The sequence below is a fragment of the Sebastes umbrosus genome, chromosome 4 (genome assembly GCF_015220745.1).
Source record: "Sebastes umbrosus isolate fSebUmb1 chromosome 4, fSebUmb1.pri, whole genome shotgun sequence".
NCBI classification, from domain to species: domain Eukaryota; kingdom Metazoa; phylum Chordata; class Actinopteri; order Perciformes; family Sebastidae; genus Sebastes; species Sebastes umbrosus.
This window is the reverse complement of record NC_051272.1, coordinates 31,760,143-31,774,921: the sequence shown is the minus strand read 5'-3', so window position 1 is coordinate 31,774,921 and position 14,779 is coordinate 31,760,143. Positions and strand designations below refer to the sequence as shown.

General features: G+C 41.9%; 1 protein-coding gene across 3 annotated transcripts in view; it reads left to right on the top strand.

Annotated features, from left to right (window-relative positions):
- The window catches only part of LOC119486218 (neural-cadherin-like), a 110,381-nt gene that overhangs the window by 35,801 nt on the left and 59,801 nt on the right, over window positions 1-14,779 (top strand). For 2 of the 3 annotated variants that reach the window (XM_037766143.1, XM_037766141.1), the window contains 4 exons: window positions 6,672-6,869; window positions 10,987-11,212; window positions 12,183-12,387; window positions 13,580-13,691. In XM_037766143.1, coding sequence (XP_037622071.1) covers window positions 6,743-6,869; window positions 10,987-11,212; window positions 12,183-12,387; window positions 13,580-13,691 — 670 coding nt within the window. In that variant the 5' untranslated portion in view covers window positions 6,672-6,742. Of the gene's footprint in view, window positions 1-760; window positions 956-6,671; window positions 6,870-10,986; window positions 11,213-12,182; window positions 12,388-13,579; window positions 13,692-14,779 lie in introns of those variants that run through there. The other variant, XM_037766142.1, reaches the window with a different exon arrangement.

Here is a 14,779-nt window from a genome sequence, read left to right as displayed (position 1 = left end):
TTTAGCCCTCAAGTAACTCACCTCTGTGCGTGAGTGTGCACTGGTCTGTGTTCGTGAGAGAGAGAAAGACAGGAAGACGGAAAGAGACATGCTAATGTCAGCTTCATCAAGAGTGCAAGCATGTGTCTGGGTGTTACGGGATGACGTGCCTGTGTGTCAAATCTTTTTGATTGTGTGTACATATCTGTGTGTGTGTGTTTGTCCTGGCAGGGTGTTCTTCTTCTCAGGGGTAAGGCAGATGGCCTCTGTGGAACGCAGCCTACTGAACTGGTTGGCAGCTCTTCTGACATTCCTTCATGCCACGTTGACACAAGAACACAGCCAATATTTGCAGATATAGCGTCTTAGCTCACAATTCGGTGACTTGCTCTACTTTGCGGGGAATAGAGTCTACACAAAAAGTGCCCTAGATCGGGCCTGTGACACTGTCAGGAGCTTTTTTGTGCGCCCCGTCTCCAGATTGTGTCATCGTATTTAATGCGGATAACGATCCCCTAGTATCAGTTCCTGCGAAAGGCACGCTACACTGCTGTCATAGAGACTGCAACGCAGCTGTACACCGCTTCTCCTTGGGCGCTGCCGTGCACTCTCGCTGTCTGCCCAGACTCAGGGTGAGCGAGTTGGTAATTGGATTCCTGGAATCTCCTTATTCACTCCAGTTAGGCGGTGTGCAGGCGACAAAATGCCTGCAGCCATGAGGCATCATCCCCAGGCCCCTGTGGGAAGATCAAGGTAGCTTTACACAGACTTGGTAGATGAGACTGTGGCTGAAGCTCTCTCCCATGGGAACCTGGATGTCTGGATGCTTGGATGGGAGCCCTAATGGAGAATGGAGGGGTGACGTCACGTCCACCAACCTCCACCACGGACTCAAACAGCACTCCTGACATCCACTTACAACAATCTCCCAGACCCCGAAGCTATGGTGAAGCAAAAGGAAGTGGAAAGATAGGGGGTAAATTGCCATGGTAAAGATAGTGTGGTAATGTACTCTGACCAAAACTCTGAGCTGAATCAAGACTGTATTGGTATCAGCTCCACATTGCAGATTGAACTAACTGAGATTTTAAAAAATACCAAGAAAACTCTGAGGCATTCTCTTGTAAAGGTCCAATGTGTAGGATTTATGGGGATCTATTATCAGAAATAAAATATAATATTGATAACTATGTTTTCATTAGTGTGAAATCACCTGAAACTAAGAATTGGTTTTTTTTGTTAGCTTAGAATGAGTCCTTCATATCTGCATAGGGAGCGGGTGCTCCACGGAGTTTGCCATGTTGCACCGCCATGTCTCTTGATCATGTCTAGAAGGAAACCCGCAATTGCGAAATCTCTCAAGATTCATGGAGCCACGAGAAGCATTGTATTTGAAGTATGGCTGGTCACCAAGTTGTTGTCATGGTAGTACAACCATCAGAATAGACTATTCTGCAGTGACTGAAAGCTACTATGAGGAACTTTGATTTTATGTTGATTTTGGCGGTCCGTATGAACTATACAGCCTGAGCCTCCAGCAGCGCGGTGTTGGTGTTGCCCAGCGGGGACCGACGGAGCAGCGAGGCGAAGCTCTGCTCATGGCCAGAGAAGGAACAGCTGCCATACTTACCAACCTTGAGACCTTAAAAAAAGGGAGGATTCCAAAACCATTCTGGAGACTTTAAAAGAGTGAAAATAACAAAATAATAAGTACACTGCAACAGCATTTATATGTTAAACTTTTGATTTTACCTTCAACACCCAAGGAAGAAAACTGAATAATTCTTTCCTCTGGTGTGAACTTGCCGTGTGAATCTCTGGCATAAACTAATATTCATCAGATTTTATAAATTTTTTATCTCCTGCTTGAGTATTTCTTTCTCTTAGTACTCTTTATTTCTCTCTCCTTCCCTCACTCACGCAACAACGGCACCACTGCGCTCTGAAACACGTTATTTCCAATGACTTGCGTCGTGCCACGACGGCTTTTCACTGCGTCGAGCAAAGCCCAACTTTGGGTGCTGCACGCTGTGGCGAGTGCAGCTTAAACATGAGCTCAAACTGCGCTGTGTCGCGAGCATAGACTGCTCTCCTCCGCTGGGAAACGACAGTTGGTGTAGCTCTATTGTCGTCCGGGTGGAAAGAGTAGGGATTATACATGCTGTTCAGCTCCAGAAACAGGAAAAAAAGTGTGAAAAATTGCCATAAATCGGGAGAAATACGTGAGAATTGTGACCCCAGGAGGAAACCGGGAGAGGGCAATGAAAAACGTGAGTCTACTGGGAAAATTGGAAGAGTTGGTAAGTATGACCGCTGCTGCTGGGCATCGAGTTCTCCACCTACCGCCGGAGCCGAGACTGCAGGTCGTAGGCGGCAGCGAAGCCCTTGATTAAATTGAGACTGTGTAATAACCAGTTAAAAGTTAACATCCATAGCCGAGTAGCCCACAACGGCATGATTTAACTTGACACTTTAGGACTTGCTTGTGAATGTCTACAGCAGTGGGTTTCTGCTGTTTATGCTATCACTTATGTTTGTCTCTAGGCGTACTTTAAAGTAAATCAGACACAGACATAATTGCGATACAGCAACAGTATTTAATAAGTCATTTGATAATAGATTTACCCCTGCCTTAATACAAGCGTGACAAGTTTTGTACAAAATGAGAACATAATTAATCCTTGCAATGAGATAATAAAACAAGAACACAAAAATTATCTGACAGCTTTAGTTATTTTGCAGTTTACAATTTTTCATCCCCATCCTTACTAGTGAAAACCATGTATCTCCAGATGTGTTGATGTTGAATGTTTTTGATAAACTGAAGGATTCTTAAGCTAAATAAACTCTTTAAAAAGCCTCTTGCCTGGAAAATGCATCGTCGCAAAGCTGAAAACGGCTGTTTTTGACAGAGCTCATGAAAAGTTGTGGTTCCATTATGTTGTACAGCATACACATTAAATTAAGAATTACAGTAGTAATCCAAAAAATATCATATATAATAGTAAAACACAGACAGGGAACATTTTACTGCTCAATGAGTGCTTTTACTTTTCATTAGTTCTTTTACTTCAGTAAAGGAATTTAATTACTTCCAGTGGTTCACTGTACGGGGCAATACGGTGGTACTTCTGTTTAATCCAGATTCATATTTCTGATTAATAGCAGATGGGTGGGGGTGGGTGAAATAATACATAATTAATGAGGAAAAGCAGTGAAACAATGGCTTGCAAGATTTCTTAAAAACAATCACTACAGGCCCTGGATTGTACCTTGTGTGTGTGTGTGTGTGTGTGTGTGTGTGTGTGTGTGTGTGTGTGTGTGTGTGTGTGTGTGTGTGTGTGTGTGTGTGTGTGTGTGTGTGTGTGTGTGTGTGTGTGTGCGTGCGTGTGTGTGTGTGTGTGACATGCTTGTAAAGGCAGGGGTGAGCAGAGGGGTATTCAGGTGGTTGCAAACTGCAACCTCACTGCTAGATGCCACTTAATCCTACAAACTGCTCCTTTAAACCAGTGGTTTTCAAAGTGGGGTCCGGGGACCCCCAGGGGTACTTGAAGTGGGGGTGGGGGGTAGTTCCAGGGGGTCCCCAGCAAAAAGGGAAATAATTTATTTTCACAATAATTCCATCTATAAGCAACAAAATGACAGAATGTATAACTATTTTGGTCTTGGGTTTCATATACTTCCTATAGTAAAATATCTAAAAGCAAAAGTCCTTTCAGATGGGGAACCCTGGGACAAAATCCTATCAAATGGGGGTCCGTGGTCTAGTTTGTGTCAGTTTAGGGGTCTTTGACGTGAAAAAGATTGGGAACCACTGCTTTAAACAATTGAAATGCCTTTATTGTCATAACATAGTCATGTTGTGGTCCAGACACACCAAAATGACATCAAAGAACTAGCGCGACGAAGGCCGACTGTTGTGTCGTCTCACACCGTCTTTGTCTTCGCCGACAAGTTGCACTTGAACACACCGCAAAGACTACAGCCAACAGCCAACTACCATGTACGTCTTTGTGTGAGATGAAATAACTCTCCACACAAGCAGGTAGTGGTAGTCTGTATTCTTCATTCAAAAAAGGAAACCAGAAGAACTAGGACTATGGATATACAAGCTGTTGTTATGATAAATGAAACAAAGCAGCGTTTGCTGACCATTTTCACACAACTTCCTCTCACCACTTAGCTTCATTCCAGACAGCCATTTCGGGAAAATATCTGTGTATTGGAATGATCAGATGAGATGAAGATGAAAAATGAGTAGAGCCTTCTGTGTGCCCTCTTGACTCTAGTCGTTTGCTCACTTCTATTTCTCTTCTTGTGCACTGGTTCGCTTAAGCTGAACAGCCTATCAGAGTGATTTCTCTCACCCCCACAGATTCAACATACTTAAACAGCCGAAAAACCTCAGTCTGGTGCCAACGGTGCCAGACACATCACTAAAACTAGGGCCACAGCGTGTGTCAGGGCCTTTAGAATGAAAAACAAGGTCCAATGTGTTTCGGCATCAAGCCTTCGTCAGGGAGTCATAACGACTGTGCCATGACAATAAAAGCATTGTTTAAAGCTAAGGTAGGTTATGTATTTTAGGAACCTTTTTGTTCTATTTGTTGAAATTACCTGTGGGATCGCGGGCGTTCACAACTGATTTTACTGTCTTTCAGAGGCTGTAGTAGGTTCAGTTTTAGATTTAGAGTGAAGACACATATATCATATGATACCAGGAAACCTAAGGAATCCATTGGTAGTAACCATGCCATGCTAGCTTGTGGGAAAGAAACTAGATAACGCTCCAAAGTTGGGCAAAATTTTAGCGAGGAAAAACTGCCATAGCCATTTTCAAAGGGGTCCCTTGACCTCTGACCTCAAGATATGTGGATGGAAATGGGTTTTATGGGTACCCATGAGTCTCCCCTTTGCAGACATGTCCACTTTATGATAATCACATGCAGTTTGGGGCAAAAATCATGCATTTATTTTCATGCAATATATATGTGTTATTTTCGCCTATTCTAAAATGATGTATTTGCATGTTTCTGCATACTGGGGTCTATAAACAGTCTTAATCACTGTAAAGATGAGACCATTGTGGATCCAATGAGCCTAAATGTATTCATGTGTGATGACGTTAGTCCCCATAGGAGACATTTCATTGTAGTGAGACAATTTTTTTTAATTTGACCTCACTGTACAAAATGACTGTGGAGATCTCTAGTATAATCACAGCCTCATGAAACTTTACAGCCACAAACTAGAGACCTAGAGCATTGAGAGGATGGATGGCTTTTCTAGCTAGATTGAAAATAAGGGGGTTCCTGAGCAGTTTCCAGAACAGAAGTGCTCACCATCTAATCACTGACAAATGCAATTCTTGCAGAAATCTCCAAATGTCAAAAGCTTTTGATACAAAATCACAGCATGGCTTTGGTTCCTCAAGGTCTTGGTGTCTTAATGTGGTATTTTAGAGGGATTATTGATCATTTGAATCAATTCTCGAGTGGTAAAAAATGGTTAAATTTAGCACCAAATCTGTGTAACAAATGGTATCAACCCAAAAACTGCTGCAACAACGTATGAGACATAATAGAGCATGGGAATAGAAATCATATACTTTGATCACAATGTTTTAAACCCTTATACACTTTTACAATTAATTTTAAATAATTGATTAATTCATTCATGTTTATTTCTGATTTATGACTAGAACAACTTGACACACAGTGCTAAGCTGCATCTCAATTTAATCTTCAGGTTCCCAGCTTTCAAATGATGTACACCACTTCTATGCGACATCTACTGTTGACCTGCTATCTCCCCCTAAAGACCCCCTGTACCCCCCTAAAAAAGACTAAAATGGGTCTATTGTGGGTCTCAGAGGGTTAAATTCCGACAGCAATCAATAAATAGAATGCTCTGACAAAAAAAAGAAAGAATCTGTTATCTGTGGCTGTTGCAGGACTGTAATAAACCTGACCAATCATTTAATTCCAGCCTAATGTAATGATTGGACAGGCTACCTAACTACCTGCCTGCCTGCCTCACTCTGCCCGTGAAGTCATTTCACTGGAGTCTCCCACCAGCTGCTAGCTTGACAGCTGTGAGTACTAACAATAACCATGTTCTTTGTATATGTTCATATTGATAATTATGGGGGAGTGGCTTTGGAGGGAGGCCTGAAGGGATGGACGGCGTTGCAGACTTGGTGACTTTCTCGCTAGATTTAGTGACTTTTGGAGTTACTGCTGCTGGCTAGTTTCATTGGAAAAGAGTTGGCAACTCTGGGCTGTTTTTTTTTTTCGGTTGGATGCTTTCAAAATCTAGCTTACTCTTGTTGTTTTCTCCAATGTTGCCGACCCCAGCTTTAAAAAAGAGTGCCTTGGAGTTTTCTTGGTGTTTTTTGTCTACATGTGTCCTTATCCAAAGAGCACCTCAAACAAACTCTATTTGAGTCCAGGAAACCCTCCTACACCAGCATTTTTTTAATGACTGAGATTTATTCTAATCCTGCAGTGTTATTTTTTTGCCATCTACTGGAGAGGATTTATATCTCCCATACCTGTACCCTCAGTTGACTCGCTGCTTGTCGGTGCTTCGGATTCCCCTGGCTGCTTGTCTCCCCTCTACACACACAGTTACATGACAGCTGTCACTTTCAGTAACCACAGCTTCGTCACTATCTCTGCACTCTCCCCCAGGCCCAGACTGGTACCTGAACAAGGTGAAGCTGAAGATCACTGATGTCAACGACAACGTCCCTGAGTGGAATATGAAGCCGTACCCTTACCTGGCTGTAGTGTCCCCTGAGGCCCCCGTGGGAACGTTTGTCTACCAGCTCCAGGCTCACGATGGGGATGAGGGCAAAAGCGGAGAGGTGGAATACTTTTTGTCAGATGGTAAGCTTTCTCCTGTCCATACACACACACACACACACACACACACACACACACACACGAGATGTGTAGGAGGGAAGTGGTATTAAAACAGGCTGTGTTGTTGTTAGAATAGGTTGGCAGGCTATGGAGCCGTGGAAATAAATACAACCACCAGCACAACAGACAGCCACAGGCGTTCACACATTCATTCATGCATTCATACACTCTTTAGGTGTCCATTAGTTTCTCTGTCTCTCTGTCACTTTGTCTCTCTCTGCCTCTGTGTCTCCGTCCCTCTCTCTCTTTCCTACACACACATACGCACACAGCCAGAGGCCTTCACACATTTGTTTATGCACTTATCATGCACTCTTGTCTATCTGTCTGCTTCTCTCTGTTTCATACACACACACACACAGAATCACGCGGGCATGCACTCACACACACAAACACACACAGTGGGCTGCTGGAAGTCTGCCAGAGTGGTAGACCCCCTGGTGGTTGAGGGGATAGAGGTTTGTTGGCATGTCAGAGATGGGGGGATGTGCTAATCTTGCCAGTGGGGCTTTACAAAACACCACTGACTTCCCTTTGACTCACATTATTCCATCGCTCAGCTCTCCTTATGTGCGTTCAATCCTAATTACCGTAAAGGTACCCATGATCTATATGACAATGCAAAAAACTTGCAAGCAATGAGGTTTACCTCTCAAAGCTCGAGCTAACTGAATTGTTTCCCTACAAAGTACTGCAGACCCAATTTCAAATGTATTTATTTAACCCTCTTATGCTGCGCTTAAGACCTCGAGAGGATGAGAGTAGCTGGCCTTTTGATGAGCGAGGTCAGTCCGTCTGATCCCATCTTTTTGTATTTAACAGTAGTGGGAAAAGTTGATCTTTTATTTAAAGGTGCCCTGTGGAGTTTTCTTGTATACAAACAACAGATATGTTTACATTCAGTGTTACTCACCAAAACAAACCCCATTCCTCATAAAACATTTGCAAAGGCCATTTTTAATATTTTAAATCATACATTGTTGACCTCCATGTTTGCTCGCTAGCAGTCTTGTTCTACATTGCCTTAGGCTTATGGACGCATTTGTTGGCGCGTTACTGCCACCAACTGTCAATCTGCAGAATAGTGTGAAACCACCGGCAGAATGTGAATCGGGGCTTGATGCAAACAAAATGGGGACCCACTAATTAAAACGTTGCTCCATAGCAACACTAATGCTCAGAAACTCTGCTGGGTTATAAGTAAAGGTTCTGCAGTCCTGCAAGTACAGAAGTATTATCATCAAAATGTACAAAGTGTCAAAAGTAAAAGCATCCACCGCGCAGCGTAATAAACTACTTTATAAAATGGAAATACTCAGTGGGAAAGGACCAATGGGTTTGGGGCTGAGGGCCACAGACAGGGTAGGAAAGTCAGAAAGTATTGAGAAATGGACGAACACATTGCTAGTTTGGGTCTTTTCACGGGATTTGTCAGAAATAAGAAAAATATAGTATATCACCAGTCTCGTCCTTTAGAGGTACCCTGTTGGGCTCATTTTCAGGTGCATTCTTGTATTTTGGGTTTCTACTAGAACATGTTTACATGCTTTAATGTTCTAAAAACGCTTTATTTTTTCTCATACCGGCTGTGCCGCAGCACCTCTTTTCACCCTCTGTCTGAAACGCACTGTTTGAGCTTCTGCCCCCCCCCCCTCCCGAAAAGCCCAGTCTGCTCTGATTGGTCAGCTGGCCCACTGTTGTGATTGGTTGACTGAACCAAACTCTTCAGACTCCTCTCCAGCTCCACTCTAACTAGTTTTGTTTGAGGGCATGCCAAACTAGCCGCCAGGCAGGTCTTATGCAAATGTGTTGCTTGGTGAAATCACCATGCTTTGGCGTGGACTTTGAGCTATGTAACTTTTCAGACATTTTACATACACAAAAAACTATATAACACACTAAAGGAAAGGGTAAAAGCACAAAAGCCTAATAGGACCCCTTTAACCACTAGTAGTGCAATGAAGCAATGATTTTATGAGCATGCAGCCGCAAGCATGTGAGGGACGCAACACACATTCCTGATGATAGTTTCATGCTATTCCACTGACAATTGATGGCGGTAATACGCAAATTAATGTAGTTGTGCGTTAACAGAAAGCATGGAGAAGGCTGCCAGCCACCAAATGTTGATATAAACAATGTAGGTTCCAAAATATTTCTATAGTCTTTATTTAATCAGTGACTCTCGTTAGATCAAGTTTTCTTTTGCAAGAGAGACCTGAGAGTAGAAGAACAGAGATGAAACATACAAACAGCATCAGAGACAGTCACACACAACTCTTAAAATGATAGCGTGTAGTTCTCTTCTTGTTAGTAGTGAGGACCAGCCTACATTTTCATATAGTGTACAGTGATGAGTACAATATTCATGTCCCGTAATGAAATGCTAGGGCACAGTGTATAATGCAGCATGTGAGCACAGGACATCTCCATAGTCAGACACAGACATGAGGGTAAGTTGCACAATGGGTTTTCTGTCCTTGAGAAAAACCTGCTTTATAAAATATAAATATAAAAAAAACATTTCTATCTTCAAATTCTGTGCCAGTTGTTCCACGTGAGGTTTAAAAGTAAGTTTGCTGTCTAACCAAACAACTTCAATTTCAGTACCATTATGTGTATGGGTGGCTCAGATTTAAAATATAATGATTCTTTAGAATAAAACACTGTTTGTCTTAACAGCACTCAGTAGTTTGAAGATATGCAGAGATGTCCGAAGAATGTTAAAGGCATACTGCAATAGAGACATGGCGTGAGTAGAGCTACTGCATACAGCTACTGCAGAGCTACTGCATACAAAAATTGTATCATCTGCATAGAAAGCTTCTGAAAGGTCAACAGAAAGTGAGTCATGGTGCTCTTCGTTATATTCAAAAATATTTCAAAATAATTTGAAAATTGGCTTTGCAAATGCTTCATGAGGAACGTGTCTGTTAGGCCTCAAAGATCAACATAGTCTCATGCAACGGTTTGTATGATATCTTACGAAATGCTTTTCCTCTTTTTTGTGCATTTTCCTATGAATGTCCAGCTTCAATTTCCGCTCCAATCTTTTCAAAATAAACTTCCCTCTTCACAGGAAACAACTTAGTTAGGATTATGCAACAAAACCACTTAGTTAGGTATAGAAAAAGATCAACTTGGTTAGGTGTAGAAAAGATCGTGGTTAAGTTACGCCAAACCGGAAGTGGTTACGCCGCACTGTAAGTGGCGTAACTTAAGTACGGAAGTTCCGTGACAAAAACTACTTAGTTAGGTTCAGGAAAAGATCGTGGTTTAGGTTAAAATAACACCGGAAATGCCGTTACTTAAGTACGGAAGTTACGTGACCAATACATCAAGATAAAGCGGTGAAAATGTTCTAAATATAGCGTGCACTTAAACGGATATTGATTTTTTTAGGTGAACCTTTCATGTAAGTGGCTAAAATACGTTTTGTTGCCAGCCCCGTTTACAGCAGTAGGCTACATTGCTTTGCACGTGTCGGTACTCCTGTACCTGACTATGGATAATTACCTCATACATCCCCACTTCAAAACACTATCCCTTTAAATTAATGTCACTAATGCTTGCCTATAGAGTGGCCACTAACACCTACCTGAACTCCCTCATTCAGGACTTGTCCTACCGTCGCTTGTGTGCGGAGGAACATGGAACTGAGTGTTGAGGCTCTTATTCTCAAAGGCTTCTCTCGATCTATTGTCTCTTGGATTGTAGCTCATTTGTACATCGCTTTGGGCAAAAGCACCTGCCAAATGAATAAATGTAAATGTAAATTCAGTTTAAAGTCACTGTTGAATGTCCAGCGTACTGCCTGAATACAAAGTAGCAATTAAAGAGTCATTTTAATAAAGCTGTTTTCAATAACTTAATCCGTTGGGTGTTATATCATAGCAGAGCCTTGTGTTGCCTTGTGGTACAAAACAGAACATTTTGTTAAAACAGTGTGTTTGTGAGTTAGATAGTTTATTTATATGTCCGAGATGTTTTGATGCATAAATTAATTGCACAGAAAGATCACACTAAAACAGCAATTTGAACATGAATCATATCGTAAGAAAAAGCTGTATTTCCCCTGTAGGCGGTGACGGCTGCTTCACCGTGGACAAGAAGACAGGCCAGGTGGTGACCACGGGGCTGGTGCTCCAGAGGGACAGAGAGTACTTGTTAAGCGTGGTGTCCCTTGACGGCCTGGGCAGCCGCAGTGCCCCTGCCATGCTCTCCGTGGTGGCAGGAGCCAGGGCGCCGCAGTTCACCAACACGAGCTACGCCATCTCCATACCAGAGAACACGCCTGAAGGACAGCCGTGAGTACCGCATGTGTTAACATTCACTCACACGTACATAAGCAGGGATGATTTAGAGCTGTGTAATACAGGCAAAAGACCATGATGATGATATATATATATACATGTTTATATACTGCATATCTTTTGTAATTTCTAACATTGTGTGGCAGTCATTGGCCTTTTCAGTAGAAATTACAGTAATGTGATATCTTTTTGAAGTCTTTTCTTGTCATTAAACAATTATGCTGGGGCTTTTATTCAAATGCGGTCTATTCCCTTGTGGTTATCACCAAACACTCTGTCGGATTCCTTATTGTTGCCTCAATAGGTATAATTGCCTGGCTCCTGAAGAACACAATATGAGGAAGAACATTATTAAATACTGTATTGCCAGTATACCTCATATCTTTAAACACTAGAATGGATGCATGAAAGCATACTGATTCACTTACAAAAGGACAGTTTTACACGTATGTCACTGTATAATAACCTACATTTGTAACGATTAAAATGCATGCATACATGTCTGAAAAACGCATACATGTGCAGAAACAAGTCCTACATTAACTAATGCAGACACGCATAAAGACACACTTGTCTTAGGTGTCGATTTCCAGACGCTACCTGAGAAGACTTGCTGTGAAGACTTATTCTGATGAATATTCATTTGGTCACACCAGCGCACTCGAGCGTTGAGTTGACATATCGTCATCACACACTATTAGGGGGAATGCAAACTCTCTTAACCGTAAAAACAAACATTGATATCTGCATAATAGTGTTACATTATTACACAGAACTGACACGTACTGATTGATTGTGTTCATAGCACATAGTCAATGGGCCATACAGTAATTGATTTCATTACAGCACAGTGCTGATGTAGGAAAAGAGGATTTCGATATTAATCCAACATGTGTGAACTGAACTGAAATCAAATAACTCTTATTCCCTTTCCTTTTTATATCACTTTCTCTTTGTTCTGCAGCTTCCTAGTGGTGTTTGGCATTTCCTTCCAGAAGCAGCCAATCAGCTACAGCCTGCTGATCAATCCCAGCAGTCTTTTCAGCATCAGGCAGGAGACAGGGGAGATCAGTCTGACCAGGACACTGGATTACGAGAGCGACCAGCGACGCTACCTGCTGATGGTGCGAGCCAGCGAAGAGCCCGGCAGCCTCAGCACTGCCACAGAGGTTAGTTCATTAGAGAATGATACAGGCAGCAAGCACGGGTCACATAAGAGTTCATGCACTCAGGGTCAATGAAGCCCAAAGCTGAGGTCCACTGTGATGTTTTATTATTGCATCTGTCACACAAGCATTTACTCTTACGGCTGAATTACACTGAAAAAAAAAAAAAAAGTGCTTTGTTGCTGAGATTTGCTGCGTCGTGCTCTCCCTCCAGTCTTTCACAGAGCTCTCAGACAAACGCCTTTTCACCTAAATGTTATGCGGCTGACAAGTCTGCATTAATGGCGATGATCTGATCTCAACGCTGACCTATTGACATCACACTACTTGGCGGTAACCACAGAGGAGAAGCAGCAGAGTTTGTGGCTGTCTGCTGGAATGGCACGGCTGAATGGTTTTGAAATGTTAACAAGTCAACCGGGGGCCCAAGTGATTTTTTTTTTCAGCGGTTTGTTTCACCCTTTTGTTTTTGTGTCCCAGTAAGTGCTGCTTGTTGGGGATCTGGAGATGAACTGTGTAAAATATAGCACACACTCTGAGGCACTTGGCACAAGAGCTCATAATCCGTAAACTACATTTACAAACGAATATTTCTAGATAAACTATTCATGTATTCAGGACCATTTAAATTATTAATTCAAAGATTTTGTTACCCAATTATCATGTCAGGCACTCGCTTCGTACCGCAGATTCGGCAGGCAAAAATCTCCTTCTGCTTCAGCCGCATGTTTTGGAGTAGGAGATGGAGACTGGGAAAACCTATCCCAGCTATTTCAGGACTATTACTCAGCTGTCACTTCACACTTTACACATAGTGGTGACAGGGAGCTTGTAGGGCGGGAGGAGGAGGAGGAGGAGGAGGGGGTGGGGGGGGGGGCCGTCGGCTAAGGGCCTTTGTCGGAAAAACACACACATGCTCAGAAAATTTCTATTTTTGACTCAGGAAAACCATGAAGTGGAAGATAAAGGATGTGTTGAACTGGCAACTTGAGAAACTATGAAATGCAATTTAGATTAAGTTTTGGGGTCAGCTTCCTGTACAGAGAATTTCGTATGGTTGTCTCCTGGATGTGAGGGTTATTAAAGAGAGGCTAATTTTGTATTCTCCTACTCTGATTGTGTCTGTTTTCGCTCTTCTCCTCTCCTGTTCTCCTCCTCTCCTCTCCTCTTATCCCATCACACTGACACTAATCAGGTTCAGGTGTTGATAACGGACGAGAATGATTGTGTCCCCGAGTTCCTCCAATCCATCTACAGTGTGGATGGAGTCCCTGAGACTGTAACCACGGCAACATCCCTGCTGCAGGGTGAGACTCCTCTGACCCCGTATTTCACATCCATCTGTTTCTTTTTGAAGTGGAGAGAGAAACTATCCGAAAAAGTTACTTTTTCTGCATGAAAACAACAGATGTATTCTGGTAGAAAGCTAAAGCTGTTAAAGCACTTCAGGCCTTGAGTCGTTGTTTTGTTGGCTGATTGACCCATAATGCCTCCCATCTTTCAGATCCGTGGTCATAATTTCAGTATTACTGAGCTAAACTAGCTGCTACAAAGACAGCATACATTTGTTGTGATTTATTATGAACTCTATGAATGATGGCATGTCAATTTATCTGTTACTGCATGAGGCTACCTTATAATTATCAATTATGAGGCTGAAGGCGTTTGTATCGCCATCACCACCGCTTAACTTGAGTGGAAATGTTTGGAAAAATACACACCAAAAAAGAAATGCACTGGTCGAGGGAAGAGTAGAAATTCACTGTACATTAGGGCTACACGATTATGGCCAAAATGATAATCAGGATTATTTTGATCAATATTGAGATCACAATTATTATCACGATTATTCATTGATTTTTAGGGACAGAATTTCACATTTTAAATAAACGGGGCGCTGCTTTCACTTCCATGTTGTGCTACATTCAAACCGTCAAAAACTCTAAATGTTATCCTTTTACTTTGTTATTTTCATCTATTGTGGTTATTTGCATAAAAACACACAATTAAAATGATTAGGAAATAAATGATTGTATTTTTATTTAAATATTTGCTTTGATTTAAAAAAAATAAATAAAAATCTTGGCATTAGCAGTTATATATTATAAGCTGCTTAGAGGTAGTGTTAGGAAGTTAAACAGGTTATATTTCTCTCTCTAATATTTATTTGATATTGCTGTGAAAACATCTCTGGATTTATTCAAGTTTCTCACCAAAAAACATTTTACAATATTACATTTGAACGCATCATGATAGGGTTATAGTTTACCATCACCTAATGCTCATTTTTACTGAGTAGAGCTTGAACACACCATAATGAGTTCTGTGCTGTCGGCGGACGAGTTGGTCACTGTGATCACTCTGAGCAGCATCATGGGAATGAATTACAATGTAA